The sequence below is a fragment of the Epinephelus lanceolatus genome, chromosome 14, assembly GCF_041903045.1.
Source record: "Epinephelus lanceolatus isolate andai-2023 chromosome 14, ASM4190304v1, whole genome shotgun sequence".
Taxonomy (NCBI): Eukaryota; Metazoa; Chordata; class Actinopteri; order Perciformes; family Serranidae; genus Epinephelus; species Epinephelus lanceolatus.
The window spans coordinates 43,340,566-43,365,275 of record NC_135747.1 but is presented as its reverse complement, the minus strand read 5'-3'; the positions used below and the strand labels follow the sequence as shown (position 1 = coordinate 43,365,275).

Here is a 24,710-nt window from a genome sequence, read left to right as displayed (position 1 = left end):
CTGACCGCCCTGCACACAGTTGCCTTACTCAAGTGCTCAGCATCTCCGACATTGTCCAAAAACTTCCATTTGCAAAGAAACGCAGCGCATTTTTATACAGTCTATGAGCGCAACACACAATATCTGCTGGGGTGTGAGAGCATGACTACGATTGGTAATGTTGCAAATGTAAGGACGGATTAGGTTGTGTATGTAGATGATGGACTGTGACGTGAAACGGTACAGCTCAAAAATATAATTGTGTGGAAATGCTAGAACATCTATGCGCGGTCTGATAACCATCTCCCGACGAATATTTAATTCTCTGCGCAGTAATGCTGAATCCACGGGATCATTATCAAAAGGACATGCCATGTTAGTGAAAAAAGTTGCCATCTACTGTGCCTAATGGACTTCTAATATACTGACTCTGATTTCTTTAATGATTTTTTAAAATGACAGACGGCAGAACTAGGCTATGCCAAAACTCGCCTGCTGACTGAATGAATGAGGAAATCAAATGGAGGTGTGGCTCTGAAAGAGGGCAGAGACAGAGAGAAACTTGAGGTTTATTGAGAAAAACCTGGTCCCGACCAGGTTAGGTTCATAGAGTCTGTTACTATGGTAACTGACCGAGAGCTTAAGTTACCTCTCTCTCTGAAACAGGCTAGAGTTACCCCTCTTTCTCTGTTTGAGTTACCTCCCTTTTTGAAACGGAAAACTCAGAGTTTCCCTCATTTCAGGGTTAACAGACTCTGAGTTTTCACTAAACCTGCTTTGTGAAACGGACCCCAGATATGGTTGGGTGGATGCCTAAGTTTATCTAGTGTATCAAGTGTGACAATATTCTGCTATATTCTGAAAACCAGTAATATTGGCCTCCAAGTACTATCACCAAGGGGGCATGTGTGAGTGTGGGAGGTGGATTTTTGTATTCAGTGATGCATAACTGCTAACTTTTACTGCTAAGCATTGAAGTAATGCTCAAATGAAATATACAAATCACAAAAACAAAACCTAACACTACAACACCAAGATTCATGGAATGGTGGAATATTATTGGGTAACCACTGCCAACCTCACCTAACTCACTAGCATCCCACTGATATTTGCAGACTGCACAATTCTAAAGACGATGCTTTGTGAAGTAGCTTTAGTGTCACATTGAAACTAATTAAAGAGTATCATTTTGAAACAAATGTAAAGTTACGCATCCATACATAATCTGCTATTTTTAATAACTTATCACCATGACCAAGTACAATTTATTTTGTTTATGCCAAGAGTCTCATTTCAGCCACAATGCAGAGTCTCCCTACAGCATGTTGGCCTCACAGGAGCCAGGCTGTAGTATCTTGAATGTGACAATGAGCTTAATTGATTTTCTAAACCAGGGGTAAAAAAAGGCATAGATCACAGGATTCAGACAGGAGTTAAAATAGTACAAACAGATTACAAAGACAGCAGATGAAGAATTATTATCTTCATTTGAAAAACTGAAACAGTAAGCTGGGCAGAGACATATTAGAAAAACAACTACAACAACACCAAGAGTCCTGGCTGCTTTCAGCTCAGATTTTTTTGCAGTTACTTTCACTGATTTCTGGAGTGTGACAATCGCAATATGAGATCGCATGACACGAGCCTGAGACACAGCTACAAGAAATACTCTCATGTACAGAACAACAATAACAGAAAGGGGAACAATGAATGTAAAAATTACATCTACAAGTCCAGCAGAGGAGTTTAGGACAATTATGCACTCTCCAATGCAGGAGTTATACCTGTCTGGTTGTTTCAGGATGTCCTGCAGAATCAAACTTTGAAATATGACAGAGCCTATCCAACACAGACAAACACAGACTTGAACTCTTTTATGTGTGACTTTAGTGGAGTAATGCAGAGGATAACAAATAGCCACATATCGATCAGCTGATATGAGCATTATGGTTGTTATAGAGCTAGAGGTAATAATGAATGCAAGATACTGATACACAGCACACATGATGTCACCAAAGATCCAGCAACCATCTATGAGCACAATCTGAAAGAACATGAGGGGGCCCACAAAGAAGTCTGAAACAGCCAGAGAGAGGAGGAGGAGGTTGGTGGGGGTGTGAAGCTGCCTGCAGAGGAAGACCAGCAATATATTTATCATTATTTATAAAGTCAATTATCATTTAAAGCAGAAAGACTTTTCCTCACAGTTTTGAGATCAAGTCATACTCATTAATACTATCTAACAGTTTCATGATTAATAAAATAATGAGCTACTTGAAGTGGGAGATAGAGATGATGACCAGCAGGTTAAGAGCTGCAGTGAGCAGAGAGATGGGGGACAGCACAATGTAAATCAGCAATGATTCAAAGTGAGGACGTGTTGGCTTCCTGCAGGAGGTATTGAGGAGTTGTGGAAAGCAGAGTTCATATCCCTCCAAGGTCTCCATCACCAGAGAGGAGAAGCTGCCGACCCCTGGCAGCTTTCTGAGCAAAGCTTTCTGGCATACAAGAGATTTATCTCTATCCTCTCTGCTCACCCCTCCTTCCTCCTCACCTCTGTTGCTGTTTATCTCTCCATAGAGACTGAGGAACTATGGTTTCTGCATTCATCTTCCTCAGTGTTCATTTTGACAGCTATTTTAGGTTTCAGTCTTGAGACAAACATGCGTATTAGTTTTAGTCACATTTTAGTCATTTTTATCCTTCATAATTTTAGTCTAGTTATTGTCGACAAAAATTCAAAACATAATATTCAACTTTTAGTGATTATGTTTTCTTTTTTTTTCATCTTAAAACTAATCCAGTGAGGCTAATTAACCATGGATATTTCATCTATTATCAAAATCTGCAAATTACTATATTTAGAACGCAAAGAATTAAGCTTTTCTTCGCCCAAAGGTGTCTAAGGTAAGTGACGGTAATAGAACCCTATTGCCTCATATTAAAAAGTTTTTTATCAAATGTTTTTTTCCTGTCCCTTTACCACCTGTAATAAATATATGCCAGGGATCTGGGTTTTTCCCTGTTATCTTTTCTAGGCACCATTGTCAAATCTGATTTAAAAAATAGGCTGATGGGTCTCATTCAGAGATCTGATTAAAGCCAAACAATCACTTCTACACCTGATGTTATTTTTCTTTTCAAAATGTGCAACTTGTCAGCCATTTACTGCTAAATCTGGAATATTTTCCCCATGTTCTTCCACTATCACTAAACTGACAACAGACTTCGTTGTCTTCATCCATCACTAAACCTCACATGACAATTCTTATAAATCGATAATCCTTTTTATTTCTTTTTCTTTGTTTTGAATGTTGCTTCTAATGCTGCTGCACAGGTGTGACAATGTCCAATAATGTGTCATCATCTGATGATAATTCACGTTACATATTTATCAGTGAATTGAATGACCTCTTTATCTGTGTTTTTATCAGAAAGTGGGGCATTCTCGATCCAAAACAAGTAATGGACATGAGGGGAACTGTGTAGCTGAAATTCCACTTGGTGAAAGTAGTATTTTATTTTACCATTTCGATGCAATGGAGACATCGGTACTTCCTTCAAAAGCCATTGCCAATGAATCAAACACTCTCACCACAGTGACAGGATAGTGATGCTGCAGGCCACACCTGTCTGCCCAATCTAAGTCTTTAACCACTGGTGTTCTACCATCCTGTTTTAAAATACTATGGAGATTAATTTTCTAATGTATTTAAGAGGAAGAAAATGAACAGAACCAGGTAGGGACACCTACCTTACACACACAAGCCAACATGTCCCTCTGTGCACCCTGCCAGAAAGAGGGTACCTCTAATTGACTTAAGAAAATGATACACACAATCAAATGCCATAGCTGTTTTTTGTTTCCTAGGCAACCCACATACCCCCATGGGTCCACTAACCTCTCCACATGACTGTGAGAGCTGCCTCCACAAATCCCTGAAAATCGCTGAGCTGGAGCGACGTATATCCAACCTGTACTGGATCAGGGGTGAAGAAGCTCTCCTAGACTCTGTGGTTTCCATTGGCGCCAGCCCTGCTGGAAACCCTGCGGATCTAGACTCCACCGCCCCAGTGTCTGATGCCGGCTCCTCAGTTTCAACAGACACTCACCCCACCGGCTTGGCCCCAGCTGAGCGGACTGTCCGTGCTACTCAGTTCCGCACCGATGACGACACCACCACAGCTAACGTTACATCCAGGCCGGCCTCCTCAGTTCCAGCTCCACATCTCCCTGCTGAGGACCCACGGCTGTTGCTGAGGGCCATGCCGAAATGGGCAACTAGGAGGGCTGAGGCTACATTCACCTGCAGCCCAAACCCGAGGTTTAGAGCAAACAGCTCCACTCCAAGCCAAGAGCCATGGTAAATGGAAAAAAGCAAGGGAAATCCACTCCGCTACCTTGCCCAACTTGTGAGCTCCAGCTGGAAAACAGATTTAACATCCTGAGCGTCGAGGAATTCCCAAACTGTCTTCTCTTCTCCTGCTAACCCCGTGAATGTCTCGCTGTCAGGGGCCCAGGGACCTAGTGGACTTGTACCGGGACTCTTGGTCAGGTTCTCAACCTCCTCCTCCCGGCGGAAGATCGTGAAAGAGGCTGCCCTCAGAGCGAGTCGCTCCGGCGGACGTCCCTGCCGTGAGGGGACATGTGAGCCCGCAGCCACAGTTCTGTCCCCGCCACACTCTTCACCGGCAACCCCCCCCCCCCCATCCATTGTTCCCCCAAACTACTGCCATAGTGGGGAACTCCATAATGAGAAATATCCGCTTTCTTAACGCCACCACTTACTGTTTTCAAGGAGCCACTGTCTCAAAGACTCCATCAAATACATAATTTTGCACCTCGGTACGATTGATATTGTCTGGTGTCGGCCTGAACTGCTGAAGAAGGACTTTAACAGTCTGTTCACCACTCTGAAAGACTGCGGGAAGTCAGTCTTTATTAGTGGGCCTCTTCCCACACTCGGACTCGGTGCACAGCGGTTCAGCAAACTCCTGCAGTACCATTGGTTTTAATTTTGTCGACAACTTTAACTTTTGGAATCGCCCCTCTTTCTGTCAGCAGGACGGACTACACCCGAGCAAATTAGGTAGCTGCATGCTCACAGCCAATATACAGTACACCGTACACGCCACGGCACACACACACACACACACACACGTGACTGTTTACATGCCACACCCCCTCCTCAGCGCTTTCTTCTTCTTCCTCTTCTACGATGCCCTCTGTGAGCTCTGTGAGTATTGCCTCCCGTAACCACTCCCCCTACAGGCACCAACTGCCACTGCCACTAATGTCTACAGATAGCTCCATGTGCAATAGCACTGTTTCTGGGTCGTATCTAAGTCATCCTACAGAACGCTGCCCTTCTCATATTGCCACCACAGATTACATCTTCCCTTCCACAAACATTTCTGTTTTAATTACCGATAGACCGTATCCAGAGAAACCACACAATACTCCCAGATGCTATCAGAACTTATTCCCTATTAATGCACTGCTACTGTTGACATGCACAGATGCATCTGTTTCGCATTATTGAATGTCCAATCAATAGCCAATAAATCATTCATTTTGAATGATTTCTTTGTTGCCAAAGGTTTGGACTGCCTGCTGATAACAGGGACCTGGCAGAAAGAGCAGGAATCTGTTTCAATGATTGAACTTTGTCCTCCAAACTGCTCTTTCTCCTGTGCCCCGCAGGCCTCAGGCTGTGGTGGGGGGCTAGCCATAGTCCACAGAGACTGTTTTACTACCCGCAAGTTGAGCACTGGATCTTTTTCAATGTTTGAAGTTTTGATGACCAAAATTGGTCGCTCCAACCCATTTTATTGTTGTGTAATTTATCGCCCCCCAGGCATAAATGGTGCTTTTCTGTCTGATTTTAGTGAGTTTTTATCATCTATCATTCATTATGAAAGAATCCTCCTGGCTGGCGACTTTAACATACATGTAAATGATAACACTAACAGCTTTGCTGCAAACTTTCTAAATATCACAGAGTCATTTAACCTGAACCAACATATATCTGGTCCCACGCACATTAAGGGTAACACTCTGGATTTAGTTTTCATTCTTGGTTTGAATGTCATGGTACTGAGGATTTGCCTGTAACTGACCACAAAAGTGTTCTATTCAATCTATCACTCGATGCTGACATTTCACCAGGGAAGCAAGCAAAAAGTTCACGCATCTTTAACAGTCTCTTGGCAGAAAAATTTTCTGTTGCTTTTGACTGCCGTGCAGGCCAAGCTCAGTCACCTCATGCGGACGTAGATTCTCTCGTTCATGCTTTCAACTCCCACTGCTCCACGATTTTCGATGAAATAGCCCCCACAGTTACCCGTACCATCAGACATGTTAACTCCTCTCCTTGGGTAAACAACCAGATCCGCAGCCACAAACGCAAATGTCAAAAAATAGAATGGCTTTTGAAATCCACCAAACTCCAGGTCCACCAGATCTATCTCAAAGATCTGTTAACAGAGCTCAATGCGCTGATTAAGAACGCAAGGGCTGCTTATTTTGCTAACCTGATCACTTCCAGCAGACGAAACCCCAGAGTCTTATTCGAGACTATTAATGACATTATCAGCCCTCCAATCCCCTCAGTCCCTGTTTCTTCCAATCAGGATTGTAATAATTCTTTTATAAGTCTTTTTTTGTAAATAACGTTGTTGGTGTTAGGGCCAGTATCACCCCCTCCACTGCCTTCCCTCCAACCTGTCCACCAAGGCTGGCTTCTCTCAGCAGTTTCTCCTTTATCACTCTGCTGGATCTGACTGAGCTAGTGAGCACCATGAAATCCTCGTCCAGTCCACTAGACATCTTACCAACGTCCTTGCTGAAAGAGGTTTTTAGCTCTGTGGGCCCTAGCTTGGTCTCCATTATTAACACCTCCCTGAAATCAGGCTGTGTTCCATCATTTTTCAAACAGACTACTGTGCAGCTGCTTCTCAAAAAGCCAAGCTTAGAGCCCTCCACACCCAAACATTACAGACCCATCTCCAAACTGCTGTTTATATCTAAAATCCTTGCGAAAGTAGGAGCAAACCAACTTATCTCCTTCTTGACCACCCAAGGCCTGTTAGAAAAATTCCAGTCTGGTTTTCGGCAGCAGCACTCCACAGAAACAGCCCTCCTCAGAGTGTCTAATGACATCACGATGGCTGCAGATGCAGGCAAATGCTGCTTACTGGTGTTATTAGACCTGGGTGCAGCATTCAATACTGTAGACCACCATATCATGCTCGACAGGCTCAGTAAGTGGGTGGGTGTCTCAGGGGGAGAGCCTTGAAGTGGTTCGCCTCCTACCTCAGTGAGAGAAGCTTCTCAGTAGCTGTTACCCCTTTTGTGTCTGTTTTGTTTTGTTTTGTAATTGGTATCCCATGAGGTGATTTAATATAGAGTAAATCATATTGTTTACAAAAAAATTAATAATCACAAATTATTTTTCATTGCCATTTTATCACTTTTAAACACATGATACCAGCAAGTATTTTTCAGCCCCCTTGTCTAAAAGCTAAAAGTTAGTGTGACAAGATTCTGATATCTTCCCAAAAAATTAGTGTGCCACAGCCTCAGTGAACAATAATATTGGCCTCTAAGTACTATCACCAAGGGGGCCTGTGTGAGTGTGGGAGGTGGATTTTTGTATTCAATGATGCATAACTGCTAACTATTACTGCTAAGCATCAAAGTAATACACAATGAAATATACAAATCACAGGGACAAACCATAACACTACAGCTCCAAGTTTCATGGAATGATGAAATATTATTGGGTAACCACTGCCAACCTTGCCTAACTCACTAGCATCCCACTGATATTTGCAGACTGCACAATTCTAAAGACGATGCTTTGTCCAGAATATATTTAAAAAAATAAACTAGCTTCAGTGTTGCATTTAAAGTTATTAGAGAGTATTATGTTTTAACAAGCACAGTGTAAAGACACTCATCCAGAACATGATCTGCTGTATTTAATTACTCATCACCATGACCAAGTACATTTTTCTGTTTGCTAAGGGTTTCATTTCAGCCACAATGCAGAGTCTCCCTACAGTATGTTGGTCTCACATGAGCCAGGCTGTAGTATCTTGAGTGTAGCAATGAGCTTAACTGATTTTCTAAACCAGGGGTAAAAAAAGGCATAGATCACAGGATTTAGACAGGAGTTAAAATAGTACAACCAGATTACAAAGACAGCAGATGAAGAGTTATTGTTATCTTCATTTGAAAAACTGAAACAGTAAGCTGGGCAGAGACATATTAGAAAAACAACTACAACAACACCAAGAGTCCTGGCTGCTTTCAGCTCAGATTTTTTTGCAGTTACTTTCACTGATTTCTGGAGTGTGACAATCGCAATATGAGATCGCATGGCACGAGCCTGAGACACAGCTACAAGAAATACTCTCATGTACAGAACAACAATAACAGAAAGGGGAACAATGAATGTAAGAATAGCATCTGCAAGTCCAGCAGAGGAGTTTAGGACAATTATGCACTCTCCAATGCAGGAGTTATACCTGTCTGGTTGTTTCAGGATGTCCTGCAGAATCAAACTTTGAAATATGACAGAGCCTATCCAACACAGACAAACACAGACTTGAACTCTTTTATGTGTGACTTTAGTGGAGTAATGCAGAGGATAACAAATAGCCACATATCGATCAGCTGATATGAGCATTATGGTTGTTACAGAGCTAGAGGTAATAATGAATGAAAGATACTGATACACAGCACACATGATGTCACCAAAGATCCAGCAACCATCTATGAGCACAATTTGAAAGAACATGAGGAGGCCCACAAAGAAGTCTGAAACAGCCAGAGAGAGGAGGAGGAGGTTGGTGGGGGTGTGAAGCTGCCTGCAGAGGAAGACCAGCAATATATTTATCATTATTTATAAAGTCAATTATCATTTAAAATAAATCAGAAAGACTTTTCCTCAGTTTTGAGATCAAGTCATACTCATTAATACTATCTAACAGTTTCATGACTATTGAAATATTGAGGTACTTGAAGTGGGAGATAGAGATGATGACCAGCAGGTTAAGAGCTGCAGTGAGCAGAGAGATGGGGGACAGCACAATGTAAATCAGCAATGATTCAAAGTGAGGACGTGTTGGCTTCCTGCAGGAGGTGTTGAGGAGTTGTGGAAAGCAGAGTTCAATTCCCTCCAAGGTCTCCATCACCAGAGAGGAGAAGCTGCTGAACTCTGACAGCTGTCTGAGCAAAGCTTTCTGGCATACAAAAGATTTATCTCTATCCATTCTGCTCACCCCTCCTTCCTCCTCACCTATGTTGCTGTTTATCTCCACAGAGACTGAGGAACTATGGTTTCTGCATTCATCTTCCTCAGTGTTCATCTGTCCCTGCACCACCTGTAATAAATATATGTCCGGGATCTGGGTTTTTCCCTGTTATCTTGTCTAGGCACCATTGTCAAATCTGATTAAAAACATAGACAGATGTGTCTCATTCAGAGATCTGACTAAAGCCAAACCATCACTTCTACACATGATGTTATTTTTCTTTTCAAAATGTGCAACTTGTCAGCCATTTACTGCTAAATCTGGAATATTTTCCCCATGTTCTTCCACTATCTGTTCCTTGTCTTTCCATTCCTGCTTCAGCTTCTAAATTCCGCCTGCTTAAATTGACAACAGATTTCATTGTCTTCATCCATCACTAAACCTCACATGACAATTCTTATAAAATAATAATCCTTTTTTTCTTTTTATTTGTTTTGAATGTTGCTTTCAATGCTGCTGCACAGGTGTGACAATGTCCAATAATGTGTCATCATCTGATGATAATTCACGTTACATATTTATCAGTAAATTGAATGACCTCTCAATCTATGTTTTTATCAGAAAGTAGGGCATTCTTGATCCAAAACAAGTAATGGACGTGAGAGGAACTGTGTAGCTGAAATTCCACTTGGTGAAAGTAGTATTTTATTTTACCATTTCGATGCAATGGAGACATCGGTACTTCCTTCAAAAGCCATTGCCAATGAATCAAACACTCTCACCACAGTGACAGGATAGTGATGCTGCAGGCCACACCTGTCTGCCCAATCTAAGTCTTTAACCACTGGTGTTCTACCATCCTGTTTTAAAATACTATGGAGATTAATTTTCTAATGTATTTAAGAGGAAGAAAATGAACAGAACCAGGTAGGGACACCTACCTTACACACACAAGCCAACATGTCCCTCTGTGCACCCTGCCAGAAAGAGGGTACCTCTAATTGACTTAAGAAAATGATACACACAATCAAATGCCGTAGCTGTTTTTTGTTTCCTAGGCAACCCACATACCCCCATGGGTCCACTAACCTCTCCACATGACTGTGAGAGCTGCCTCCACAAATCCCTGAAAATCACTGAGCTGGAGCGACGTATATCCAACCTGTACTGGATCAGGGGTGAAGAAGCTCTCCTAGACTCTGTGGTTTCCATTGGCGCCAGCCCTGCTGGAAACCCTGCGGATCTAGACTCCACCGCCCCAGTGTCTGATGCCGGCTCCTCAGTTTCAACAGACACTCACCCCACCGGCTTGGCCCCAGCTGAGCGGACTGTCCGTGCTACTCAGTTCCGCACCGATGACGACACCACCACAGCTAACGTTACAATCCAGGCCGGCCTCCTCAGTTCCAGCTCCACATCTCCCTGCTGAGGACCCACGGCTGTTGCTGAGGGCCATGCCGAAATGGGCAACTAGGAGGGCTGAGGCTACATTCACCTGCAGCCCAAACCCGAGGTTTAGAGCAAACAGCTCCACTCCAAGCCAAGAGCCATGGTAAATGGAAAAAAGCGAGGGAAATCCACTCCGCTACCTTGCCCAACTTGTGAGCTCCAGCTGGAAAACAGATTTAACATCCTGAGCGTCGAGGAATTCCCAAACTGTCTTCTCTTCTCCTGCTAACCCCGTGAATGTCTCGCTGTCAGGGGCCCAGGGACCTAGTGGACTTGTACCGGGACTCTTGGTCAGGTTCTCAACCTCCTCCTCCCGGCGGAAGATCGTGAAAGAGGCTGCCCTCAGAGCGAGTCGCTCCGGCGGACGTCGTGAGGGGACATGTGAGCCCGCAGCCACAGTTCTGTCCCCGCCACACTCTTCACCGGCAACCCCCCCCCCCCCCCCCCCCCCCCCCATCCATTGTTCCCCCAAACTACTGCCATAGTGGGGAACTCCATAATGAGAAATATCTGCTTTCTTAACGCCACCACTTACTGTTTTCAAGGAGCCACTGTCTCAAAGACTCCATCAAATACATAATTTTGCACCTCGGTACGATTGATATTGTCTGGTGTCGGTCTGAACTGCTGAAGAAGGACTTTAACAGTCTGTTCACCACTCTGAAAGACTGCGGGAAGTCAGTCTTTATTAGTGGGCCTCTTCCCACACTCGGACTCGGTGCACAGCGGTTCAGCAAACTCCTGCAGTACCATTGGTTTTAATTTTGTCGACAACTTTAACTTTTGGAATCGCCCCTCTTTCTGTCAGCAGGACGGACTACACCCGAGCAAATTAGGTAGCTGCATGCTCACAGCCAATATACAGTACACCGTACACGCCACGGCACACACACACACACACACACACGTGACTGTTTACATGCCACACCCCCTCCTCAGCGCTTTCTTCTTCTTCCTCTTCTACGATGCCCTCTGTGAGCTCTGTGAGTATTGCCTCCCGTAACCACTCCCCCTACAGGCACCAACTGCCACTGCCACTAATGTCTACAGATAGCTCCATGTGCAATAGCACTGTTTCTGGGTCGTATCTAAGTCATCCTACAGAACGCTGCCCTTCTCATATTGCCACCACAGATTACATCTTCCCTTCCACAAACATTTCTGTTTTAATTACCGATAGACCGTATCCAGAGAAGCCACACAATACTCCCAGATGCTATCAGAACTTATTCCCTATTAATGCACTGCTACTGTTGACATGCACAGATGCATCTGTTTCGCATTATTGAATGTCCAAACTGCTCTTTCTCCTGTGCCCCGCAGGCCTCAGGCTGTGGTGGGGGGCTAGCCATAGTCCACAGAGACTGTTTTACTACCCGCAAGTTGAGCACTGGATCTTTTTCAATGTTTGAAGTTTTGATGACCAAAATTGGTCGCTCCAACCCATTTTATTGTTGTGTAATTTATCGCCCCCCAGGCATAAATGGTGCTTTTCTGTCTGATTTTAGTGAGTTTTTATCATCTATCATTCATTATGAAAGAATCCTCCTGGCTGGCGACTTTAACATACATGTAAATGATAACACTAACAGCTTTGCTGCAAACTTTCTAAATATCACAGAGTCATTTAACCTGAACCAACATATATCTGGTCCCACGCACATTAAGGGTAACACTCTGGATTTAGTTTTCATTCTTGGTTTGAATGTCATGGTACTGAGGATTTGCCTGTAACTGACCACAAAAGTGTTCTATTCAATCTATCACTCGATGCTGACGTTTCACCAGGGAAGCAAGCAAAAAGTTCACGCATCCTTAACAGTCTCTTGGCAGAAAAATTTTCTGTTGCTTTTGACTGCCGTGCAGGCCAAGCTCAGTCACCTCATGCGGACGTAGATTCTCTCGTTCATGCTTTCAACTCCCACTGCTCCACAATTTTCGATGAAATAGCCCCCACAGTTACCCGTACCATCAGACATGTTAACTCCTCTCCTTGGGTAAACAACCAGATCCGCAGCCACAAACGCAAATGTCAAAAAATAGAATGGCTTTTGAAATCCACCAAACTCCAGGTCCACCAGATCTATCTCAAAGATCTGTTAACAGAGCTCAATGCACTGATTAAGAACGCAAGGGCTGCTTATTTTGCTAACCTGATCACTTCCAGCAGGCGAAACCCCAGAGTCTTATTCGAGACTATTAATGACATTATCAGCCCTCCAATCCCCTCAGTCCCTGTTTCTTCCAATCAGGATTGTAATAATTCTTTTATAAGTCTTTTTTTGTAAATAACGTTGTTGGTGTTAGGGCCAGTATCACCCCCTCCACTGCCTTCCCTCCAACCTGTCCACCAAGGCTGGCTTCTCTCAGCAGTTTCTCCTTTATCACTCTGCTGGATCTGACTGAGCTAGTGAGCACCATGAAATCCTCGTCCAGTCCACTAGACATCTTACCAATGTCCTTGCTGAAAGAGGTTTTTAGCTCTGTGGGCCCTAGCTTGGTCTCCATTATTAACACCTCCCTGAAATCAGGCTGTGTTCCATCATTTTTCAAACAGACTACTGTGCAGCCGTTTCTCAAAAAGCCAAGCTTAGACCCCTCCACACCCAAACATTACAGACCCATCTCCAAACTGCTGTTTATATCTAAAATCCTTGCGAAAGTAGGAGCAAACCAACTTATCTCCTTCTTGACCACCCAAGGCCTGTTAGAAAAATTCCAGTCTGGTTTTCGGCAGCAGCACTCCACAGAAACAGCCCTCCTCAGAGTGTCTAATGACATCATGATGGCTGCAGATGCAGGCAAATGCTGCTTACTGGTGTTATTAGACCTGGGTGCAGCATTCGATACTGTAGACCACCATATCATGCTCGACAGGCTCAGTAAGTGGGTGGGTGTCTCGGGGGGAGAGCCTTGAAGTGGTTCGCCTCCTACCTCAGTGAGAGAAGCTTCTCAGTAGCTGTTACTCCTTTTGTGTCTGTTTTGTTTTGTTTTGTAATTGGTGTCCCATGAGGTGATTTAATATAGAGTAAATCATATTGTTTACAAAAAAATTAATAATCACAAATTATTTTTCATTGCCATTTTATCACTTTTAAACACATGATACCAACAAGTATTTTTCAGCCCCCTTGTCTAAAAGCTAAAAGTTAGTGTGACAAGATTCTGATATCTTCCCAAAAAATTAGTGTGCCACAGCCTCAGTGAACAATAATATTGGCCTCTAAGTACTATCACCAAGGGGGCCTGTGTGAGTGTGGGAGGTGGATTTTTGTATTCAATGATGCATAACTGCTAACTATTACTGCTAAGCATCAAAGTAATACACAATGAAATATACAAATCACAGGGACAAACCATAACACTACAGCTCCAAGTTTCATGGAATGATGAAATATTATTGGGTAACCACTGCCAACCTTGCCTAACTCACTAGCATCCCACTGATATTTGCAGACTGCACAATTCTAAAGACGATGCTTTGTCCAGAATATATTAAAAAAAATAAACTAGCTTCAGTGTTGCATTTAAAGTTATTAGAGAGTATTATGTTTTAACAAGCACAGTGTAAAGACACTCATCCAGAACATGATCTGCTGTATTTAATTACTCATCACCATGACCAAGTACATTTTTCTGTTTGCTAAGGGTTTCATTTCAGCCACAATGCAGAGTCTCCCTACAGTATGTTGGTCTCACATGAGCCAGGCTGTAGTATCTTGAGTGTAGCAATGAGCTTAACTGATTTTCTAAACCAGGGGTAAAAAAAGGCATAGATCACAGGATTTAGACAGGAGTTAAAATAGTACAAACAAGTTATAAAGGCACCAGATGAAGAACCAATGTTATCTTCGCTCAAAAAACTGGTGATGTAAGCTGGGCAGAGACATATTAGAAACACAGCTACAACAACACCAAGAGTCCTGGCTGCTTTCAGCTCAGATTTTTTTGCAGTTACTTTCACTGATTTCTGGAGTGTGACAATCGCAATATGAGATCGCATGACACGAGCCTGAGACACAGCTACAAGAAATACTCTCATGTACAGAAAAACAATAACAGAAAGGGGAACAATGAATGTAAAAATAGCATCTGCAAGTCCAGCAGAGGAGCTTAGAGCAAATATGCACTCTCCAGTGCAGGAGTTATGCCTGCCTGGTTGTTTCAGAATGTCCTGCAGAATCAAACTTTGAAATATGACAGAGCCTATCCAACACAGACAAACACAGACTTGAACTCTTTTATGTGTGACTTTAGTGGAGTAATGCAGAGGATAACAAATAGCCACATATCGATCGGCTGATATGAGCATTATGGTTGTTATAGAGCTAGAGGTAATAATGAATGCAAGATACTGATACACAGCACACATGATGTCACCAAAGATCCAGCAACCATCTATGAGCACAATCTGAAAGAACATGAGGAGGCCCACAAAGAAGTCTGAAACAGCCAGAGAGAGGAGGAGGAGGTTGGTGGGGGTGTGAAGCTGCCTGCAGAGGAAGACCAGCAATATATTTATCATTATTTATAAAGTCAGTTATCATTTAAAATAAAGCAGAAAGACTTTTCCTCACAGTTTTGAGATCAAGTCATACTCATTAATACTATCTAACAGTTTCATGACTATTGAAATATTGAGGTACTTGAAGTGGGAGATAGAGATGATGACCAGCAGGTTAAGAGCTGCAGTGAGCAGAGAGATGGGGGACAGCACAATGTAAATCAGCAATGATTCAAAGTGAGGACGTGTTGGCTTCCTGCAGGAGGTGTTGAGGAGTTGTGGAAAGCAGAGTTCAATTCCCTCCAAGGTCTCCATCACCAGAGAGGAGAAGCTGCTGAACTCTGACAGCTGTCTGAGCAAAGCTTTCTGGCATACAAAAGATTTATCTCTATCCATTCTGCTCACCCCTCCTTCCTCCTCACCTCTGTTGCTGTTTATCTCCACAGAGACTGAGGAACTATGGTTTCCATGCTCATCTTCTTCAAGGTCAATCTTCATCCTTTCCTTCCCTTCCCATCTTCAATCAACAGTTTCCCCTTTTTTCTTTCTTCTTTTCCTTGTAATCCTCTCTACACTTCAAAATTGTAGATTATGCTACCGACTAACCCTCGTTAGTGAAAAGACAATAACTTAACAGTATGACGATCAACAGTGACACTAAAGATAATTTTGTTTACAGTCTAATGCCATATATGATACAGTGGATTATAGGATTTTGATGGATGAGCTGAAGACCTGAATTTGTCCTTCTGGCACTGTTCTGTAATCTCACAGTGGATAGGTCATGAGTAAACAAAGCACAAGTAACCAACATGCATCATCTTTTCAAAACTGCATTTGCTCACACCATGTTTGGTTATTATACAGATCTGTTTCAGCACAACAGTTATTGTTAGCATCAGAGCATCATTACTCAGGACCTTGCAACAAAAAGGAACTTGAATCTTGTTGTATGTTTGCAACTAACTTTCCAGCCACAAGGAGAACTAAGTTGAGTTAGCACCCCAACATCTAACTCCGCAAGGACCCCAAACAACCAGCCTCCTCGGATCTGCACCTCCAGAACAAGGACAGAACAAAGACTGCACTTGGAACCACAGCTCTTTGCTGCTGCTGCTAACAAAAACAGCCCACCACAAAGTGACTCTTTCTTCCACCCATACAAGGATTGGTAATGTAACAATTGGGCATAGCATTATTACAGTTGTACAGGCTAAGCAAGACTGTTGAACTTTGCCCTTTTGTGTTTTAATGCTGTTTATTGAGTCATTGCTGTGATTGATTACAGTTAGGCTATTGGTTAGTAAAGCTATGTGATGTTAGTTTGCTTATGCTTTTCACAGACAAAGTCTTGCATGCAACTTAACATCCTCAGCACTAATCCAAACCCTTTGCAACACAAATCACATTCACATAAACTCATTTATAAATATGCCCTTTAACAGAGCTACACCCCAAGAGGCAATTCAAAGTTCCTGCTTCTTTTCCTTTGTCTTTGTCCTGACCACATGGCCAGACAAGACCTCCCCCGATCTGAAGCCAGCTTTGATTTGTCCTTCTTGTGTCTAATCATTATAATCTGTTTTGTCTTTGTTTTGTAGGCCAAGCAGCCCGTTGTTTCACAAACCCACATTTGTCTGTCTCACACACACACACATACACACACTTGCATGAATATAGTCAGTTAGTTAGTTAGAATTTGTGTGATTCATTTGCTTTGCTTCCTGTATGAATAAATATATTTTTGGAATCATACCTGCTGTCTGTTTAATGTTGCACAAGAGTGAATGAATAGTCAACCTCTGCAACGTCAAGAACTCCGAAATCTTTCAGGCTTTGCTATGACTTTATGAGACTGATATCATTAATTGGCTATCATTTTCCCTTTTTGTGAATGGTGCCTTTAAGCTGTCGAAGGAGGCCTTCAGGCTTGATTCGCCCAGCGGGGGGGGAGGAGGCTATGGGGGTACAGGGAGGCTATGGGGAAGGACCTTCAGAAGGACCTTCAGAAGGACCTTCAGGAAATTCTGGCAAGAAAAGCAGGGCTTGGTTTAGGCTGTGTTCAGCGTGGGAGAAGAACTGCTCCCTGATATTGTGGAGCTGTAGAAAGAGCACTTTGAGGAACTCGACCAACACAACCAATATCTCTTCTTTTGAAAAGGCAGGAACTGGAACACTATTGGGAAGTTTCACCCATATCACAGCATCAGGTGTGGATCATAGACTGTAGGATCAAAGGACATAGCTACTGTAACATAACCTGTTGGTTTGTGGACTGGTTTGAACCCTCACATTTGGCATTTTGGCTGTCGCCATCTTGGTTGTTTTTTTTGGAGCCAGAAGTGACCATATTTTAACAAGAGGCTGGGGCTGGGGCTGGGGCTGTGGAGGAGCGAGGAGTGGATCTTACTGAGAAGCAGAGGACATTATTGGCACTGTCACTCAAGTCGCCCCACCTTTAAATATCATAACTTTGCTTTTTCATGGGATAACCTCCAGCTAAACTGTCCAGATTCAACCTTGGGGGCTGTTGAGGCACAGAGGGGATTTTTGTCTAGGAAAAAAGTAGGGAAGCAATTTTGGTTTTGTGTAGAGTGCATTGACCATATTCAACATTGCTAGACATGTTCAGTATTCTGTAGGTGTGTTAACAAAATCTGCATCTTACAATATGCTCTTCTCTCCATCTACCACTCTTTCACACTCACACACACACACACAGACACACACACACACACACACACAGACACACAGACACACAGACACACACACACACACTACCTGACTGCCCATACCCATGAGACTTGATTTGTGTCAAGCACCTAACGAAACAAACATCAACATTTAGTGATTCACTCTCACATCTCGCTCATTAAGGATTCACACCTTCTTGTAGTCACATCAGACGATTGCATGCAAACTCGCATCTCGGAGGAATCGTTCCAGTCAAAGGTGTTGAGAAAATCAACCAAAGTAAACATATGATGTAAAACCCACAAGGCAACACATGATGCAAACTCTGCAAGGAGACAAACAACTTCACCTTTCAACACATGGTGCAAACTCTGAGAACAGACAAACAATTTAACTTTTAACACATGATGAAACCTCATCGGAAAAGACCAACAATTGAACACAGTACTCAGTAAATAAAACATTTCTTATTTAAGTAAGTCTAAACTCAGATTTTATGGAACTGTTTATACTTAAAGATCCTTGTAAGTGTAACTATATGCTCTGATTGACAATATATAGTTCAGATTATTTCTAATACTGTAAAATTCTTCAACAAGCCACATACAAAATTTGACCTGCAGTCCCTCAGAAAAGGTCTTCCAGTGGTGCTCCTTGTCATTGATATCTGAGAGTGAAACCCAACTAAAACTGGCTTCAGTGGTAAATAATAACAGCAAAACTAGAAATATGCAAACAACAACACTGAATGAATGAAGATTCATTAAATGCACCTTGTAAAAAGAGAAACACAGTATATGCAGCAGCAAAACCATAAAAAGCTCATTTGCTATGATGTGGTTTTGCAAAGGTAAATCATTAATGCTTATGTTAAACTAAAATCCGTAAATCTTAATGTAATATACTCCAGCCTGCTCTCACTCTGAAGTCGTTGAAATCTGGCACTTGGTCAGTGACTTCTGGCATTACACACAAACAAAAAAGCTGTCCTTTCACATCGGCATGATAAATGGCCAGTCGCTGTTATTGTTTAACGGTGCCCAGCGGTGTCAGGGGTCCAACAACCACCAGCTTCCCCCCAGAAGGCCGGTGTTCACTTCCTGTAAGATTGTAAATCCAGACCCTGTTCTTTTTTCCTAAACCCAACCAAGCGTGTGTGTGTCTGAAGAAGAGCCTGAGGGCTGGAAACGTCACCTCTATAATAAATGGCATTTTGACGGGAGCTTTACTTGGTGTGCAGAACTTGTGTTTTATTTTTATTTTACCAGTATTGTTGATCAAGCACCCAACTGAACATTTTTTATATTTTATTTTTTTGAGTGTCACAACCCAAAATAAAGACTCCTTTCACCATCCGGATTTGATCCATTTGGTCTGATAACGTTTTCAAAGTCTAGAGGAGACAAACGATTAAATCATTTTATCCCCACTCAAGTTAGTGGAGGGCTAAACTGGAAGTCAGCTGCTCTGCTGACAAAAGTCTTTAGTGTGTTCACTCTATATAAGTAAGTAAAATTTGTTGGCATTCAAGGCCAGACCCTTCAGTGGTTTGCCTCCTACCTTCAGGACAGATCAGCCTTGGTCAGAATTGATAGTGTGTCGTCGTCTTCTGCTCCAATCTCCTGCAGAGTACCTCAAGGATCTATATTAGGCCCTATTTTATTTTCATTGTACTATATGTTGCCTCTGGAGTCTATTTTTAAAAAAACATAGCATTTCTTATCACTCTTATGCTGACGACACCCAGCTTTACCTCCCTCTGAAACCCTGTGATCCATGCAGTGTTTGATCCCTTTTAAACTGCACTGAGGATGGAAACACCTGGATGGCAAAAAGCTTCCTCCAGCTGAACCAAAATAAAACAGAGATCTTAATCTTCGGCCCTGCAAACTGCCCCACGTCAATAATTGATGCCCTCGGGCCTTTGTCAGTAAATGTAAAATCCCATGCAAGAAATCTTGGTGTCATCTTTGATTCTGGTTTAAAATTTGACAAACAAATAAATTCAGTTGTTAGCACTGCCTTCTACCACTTAAGATCAATAGCAAAAGTTAAATCACCTCTTGCATCAATTACTGCAATTCCCTTTATACTGGACTCAGTCAGTCAACACTTTCACGCCTGCAGCTGGTTCAAAATGCAGCAGCAAGACTCCTCACTGGTACCAGGAAGAGAGACCATATCTCCCCTGTACTGGCCTCTCTTCACTGGTTACCAGTGAAGTACAGAATTGATTTTAAGATCCTTTTATTCGTTTTTAAAGCATTGCATGGACTGTCACCAGGGTACATTTCTGATATGGTCATCCCCTATTCCACCTCCAGACCCCTTAGATCTGCTGACCAATCACTGCTACTCATTCCATGCACCAAGTTAAAAACCAAAGGTGATCGTGCATTTTCAGTTGTCGGCCCAAAATTGTGGAATAGTTTGCCACTAAATATTAAAACTTCCCCCTCCATCGAAGTCTTCAAAGCACGTCTGAAGACTCACCTTTTTTCTTTAGCCTTTTAATTGTTATCATGTAGATAGGCTCTTGTGTTTATTCGATTGTATGTTTTATTTGTTGGTTGTCCAATCGCTGCTTGTGCTACAATTTTATGTCACCAAGATATTATATGCCTTTACTAATTTACTGTATGTTCTTATTTATGACTGTGTTTTTTGCTTTGTTTTTGTTGTTTTTTGATTGATAATTTCTGTGTTATGTGAAGCACTTTGGTCAACATCTGTTGTTTTTAAATGTGCTATATAAATAAACTAAAAACTAAACTAAAATTTATTCATATAGTGCTTTTCACAGACAGAGGTCACAAAGAGCTTTACAAGGGCAACATACAACAAACAAGAATAAAACATAAAAGATAAAGCAACTACCTGAGCCATGTAGTTAAAAGTGCAAAAATGTTTGCACAATAAAAAAAAGAAAAATTTGTCAAGGCTTTGGCTGTGTCACTAGTTTCCCTGTGTTTGTCCTTGTCCTCTGTTTCCCCTCCCCCTGTCTGTCTCTCTGTGTGTCTGTGCTGTGGCCGTGGCAACTCCCTCACTCTCCTGGATTCTTGATTCCATTCAGTCATCTCACTTGCTCCCTGCTGCCCACCTGAGAACCATCCAATGCTCAACCCTGCAGTTTAAAACACAGGCTCTCCTGTCCAGTCCTTACCAGATCATTGTGTCTACTGGAACAACTTCTGTTGAATTGTAAACTCAACTTAGACTTTTGCTTGTGTATTTTTTGTAGATACTTACTCCTGTATTTACCTGCCTGCCTGTTTGACCTTCTGCCACTCTCCGAGCCAGCCAAACCCCTCAAACCTTGTTATGCTTCCCTGCCATCAACTTCTGGATCGTCCTCTACGGTCACATTCATTATTTTGGCAATAAACGCAATTTTTTTACCACTTTCTTTCTGAGTCTGTATTCTGTGTTTGGGTTCAGCGTTATTGATTGTAACAAAATTCACATGACACAACAAGTATACACAAAATATAAAGAAAATACAGAGTTTGTGCAGACAAGTTACCCAAACACCTGTCTAAACAGGTGTGCCTTAATCTGGCTTTCAGAAGAAACCACAAAGTCAGCAGACGATAAGGGTGCAGGTGGAACATTCCAGAATTTAGGTGTTACGGCCTTAAAAGCTCGATCACCAGGAGTCTTTAGGCGAGTTCAAGGTAGAGACAAACAGATTAACTCATCTGACTTATGAGAACAAGCTCATCACTTGTGCTCAAAATTGTAAATCATTGTATACCTGGGAAGTTGAACTTTTTCGGCTTTCATCTTTATGCGCCACTGAGCAATTTCATGGGAATGAATGGGGCTCCGCCTCCAACGCTGTATTCAATTCTCTTTATGCATCGATGGGTGCAACATGTTTTGAATTGGTGACTTGGTAAGTACTTACATCAGAACTAAGGCTAAGTTTGAACTCACAAACAGCCATTCCAACCGGTTCCAGGTATCAAAGTATAATGGATGATGTAGCAAAACTGATTTAATCCCCTCTGAAGCTGTTTGGTTAAGATCACTTATCTGTGCAATCATCAGAGCCGTTGCACTCCTTGCATGAACTTTATCTCTAAGGCCTTGATGACGTTTAAAGACATGGTACGAGTATCTGAAATGCAGTTTGATGTACAAAACATGATGACAAATCATTTTAAAAATATAAATAAACAGGTAGAATAAAGAACTGTAGCCAGGGGTGTGAACCTGTTGTATTTTTCAGTATGACAGCTGGAATGTTTCCATTCAAACAAATGACATGAGATGGTTTCTTTCTGCTTCAGGCAGCTCCACACCTTTGCTTTCATGTTTGTAATGTCACCAGTCCACAGGAACTTCAGACAGTAATTACAGGTTGTTTTGTGGTTCTTTGTAATCCTATCTCACATAATCACTGTGAGAAGACTTTTGTGTGTTTGTCTATTTTTGGACTAATTCCTGCTGCAGACAGTAGGCTATTGTCAGTGCAGCTCAGAAGCTGTTGACGTCATTTTACCCTAAAAGTCTCATTACTCTCTCTCTTTTTTTTTGTTTTTGCTACACATAATCATATTTGTGTCTGAATATTGTGGGTAGTATTTTCAGTGTTGTCCTTTTTTTTTCATAATCAGTTTTGCCCACATTAGTATCCTTCTCTCACAGGTCAGAAAATCTTCTTTTTTATTGTTATTATTTTCAGAATACATGACCTGAATGCTCTGTTCTACCTCCTGCCTAAATCCCATGACATATCTTTTTTCTCTATATACTACTACTGAACCTGATGTCTGTGAGGCTGACACAGTGCCAAACAAGTCTAAGGGTTAGGGTTAGTCAAGGTTTATACACAACATATTTTATTTGTTGAAATAGATTTTGAGTAAATGCACAAAAAAGTTTAAAGTCCTCAAATCAATGACTGTTAGCTGATGTTGTTTTGTGTCTTCATTGTATGGAACAGAAATAAGGCTGCCAGGGTTTCCCTCTGGTGTCCAATGTCAGTATTACAGCTACAATATAATCTGCTCCTGTCCTTTCACCAGTGTCTGGAGGTTGTTGACTACTTATCATTAAATAATGCTTTAATTACATTTAAATGTAGTTTGCTGGTGGTTCGACCACATTCAAGTTTGCAGTGATTCAAGTGGTTAATTTACTCTTTTTTTTTCTTTTTGCTATTTTTTGTATAGTTAGCTGTTGAAACTACAAACAGCTTTGGGCCATAAAAGGAAAGAAATGATTTTTGTACTTTTTTGTGTGTTTGTGTCATTGCTTCTTTACTGTAATTGAACCCCCTTTGAGCCCAGTTAGTCCTAAGTATTGATTATTGCTATTTATTAACAAAAATAAAAAGCAACAAGGGCACTTTTTGTAATAAACTCAGTTGAGTGGTATTTCTGGCATGTGACTTTCTTTGTATTTTATTTTGTGATAATTTTGTAACACATGTACATTGGCAATTTAAACCTCCTGCCAAGGAGGTTATATGTTTTGCTCAATTTGTTGCTTTTCTGTCAGCGGCATTGCGTAAAAACCAGCCTGATTTACATGAAACTTGTTGAACGTATTTAGAATGGGGCAAGGAAGACTCAAATTCATTTTGGAGCAGGTCCAAATCATGGGCAGAGCCACATATTATTTTTCACTTTCATTTATGCTGCAAAAGAGGGCATTTGGCCTTGGTGGAGGTCTGTGCTGTCCAAGTCCCCTTCTGGTTTATAAGTAGTTTAAACTATTTTTTAAAGTGTCTTTAGTAAACCAAACTAGTTTTCTAACAACCCAAACACCAAAAATGTTGGCATTGTACATTTCTGCAAACCACAGATAAGATACATTTGCACATCATTATGTAGCAGATATGTTGAAACTTTACATTTCAACTGTGGTTAATGTGTGGATATGTTTAGGCACCACCTGGTTGTGGTGAAGAAGGAAGATCATGTTTCTGCTAAGAATAACCAATTTTGGGTGCACAGTCTCAACTCATAAAACAGTGATGGGTCGCTACAAAACACTGATGTTTGGTCCCTAAAAAGCTGTTGAAAACACAGCGATGGCGATGATGATAAAACTTAAATTAAAGGCCCAGTCCCTTTTACTTGCGTGGTGCAGCTACACATTTTGACAAATAAAGGCCCCTCTTAATTAGGGGCCTGCTCTGGTTGCCAGGCAGTTCATTTTATTCTATAGAAGTTCTTTGAATGTATTAAAGCACATTTGTGGCTACCTCATATGATGTGCCAATTTCTCAATTACCCTGTAAGTTATTCAATATTCCTTAAGTCTGTAAGGGTCCTCAGATCAAAAGAATCAAGAGGGTTTTTCATAATAATGTATTTAAGTTGTGAGGATTGTTTTAGCAGGATAAAGTGATGTCGTGTCGGTGTGTGACGAGTGCCGAGTGCCGTAACGCACTCTCTCTGATGCGCCGTCTGTCGGAGTTAGATCAAATGTATAATTCATAATTGATATTTTATCTGAAGCCTAATTTCTGAACAAGTAATATTTATACTGGGTTAAATTACCAGTTTGATTGTATTTCCTGATATTTGCTGAGCAACAATTTTGTGTGGAAGGAATGAAAGGCATGTCCAAAATATAAGCCTGTTGATTTCAGTCATTCAAATAAATAATAGCCCGGGCTATTAATTGAAGTTTTATGGTAGTTTAACAGACCATACAGTATGCTTTTACCCATACCCGCCTTTTGAAAGACAGAAACTGAAAAAGAAGCTGTACATGCATGTATTCTATGCTTTAGACTTCAAATCAGTGTCTTTTAGTTATGGCTGTCATGTTTACATATGTGTTAGCTTTCAATTAGGAAAGGACGAGG

General features: G+C 41.7%; 2 protein-coding genes and 1 pseudogene across 2 annotated transcripts; all 3 read right to left on the bottom strand.

Annotated features, from left to right (window-relative positions):
* Positions 1-1,294: 1,294 nt before the first annotated feature.
* Positions 1,295-2,517, bottom strand: LOC117251753 (trace amine-associated receptor 13c-like; annotated as a pseudogene).
* Positions 2,518-8,039: 5,522 nt separating this feature from the next.
* Positions 8,040-9,215, bottom strand: LOC117249663 (trace amine-associated receptor 13c-like). The gene is made up of 2 exons (XM_033615405.2): positions 9,005-9,215; positions 8,040-8,853 (listed from the first exon to the last, which is right to left on the bottom strand). Exons 1-2 carry the CDS (start codon positions 9,175-9,177, stop codon positions 8,040-8,042), a joined length of 987 nt encoding a protein of 328 aa, XP_033471296.2. The 5' UTR covers positions 9,178-9,215.
* Positions 9,216-14,368: 5,153 nt separating this feature from the next.
* On the bottom strand, positions 14,369-15,546 carry LOC144466822 (trace amine-associated receptor 13c-like). The gene is made up of 2 exons (XM_078174230.1): positions 15,336-15,546; positions 14,369-15,182 (listed from the first exon to the last, which is right to left on the bottom strand). The coding sequence occupies exons 1-2, from the start codon at positions 15,506-15,508 to the stop codon at positions 14,369-14,371; spliced, it is 987 nt and encodes a 328-aa protein (XP_078030356.1). The 5' UTR covers positions 15,509-15,546.
* Positions 15,547-24,710: the final 9,164 nt, after the last annotated feature.

Excerpts from the sequence above, each read along its gene's own strand:
- LOC117249663 (XM_033615405.2), bottom strand. The coding sequence starts at position 9,177 with ATGGAGACCTTGGAGGGAATTGAACTCTGCTTTCCACAACTCCTCAAC. Across the intron at positions 8,854-9,004 it reads ATCTCTATCTCCCACTTCAA|GCAGCTTCACACCCCCACCA; the intron begins GTACCTCAATAT and ends CTTCCTCTGCAG.
- LOC144466822 (XM_078174230.1), bottom strand. The coding sequence starts at position 15,508 with ATGGAGACCTTGGAGGGAATTGAACTCTGCTTTCCACAACTCCTCAAC. Across the intron at positions 15,183-15,335 it reads ATCTCTATCTCCCACTTCAA|GCAGCTTCACACCCCCACCA; the intron begins GTACCTCAATAT and ends CTTCCTCTGCAG.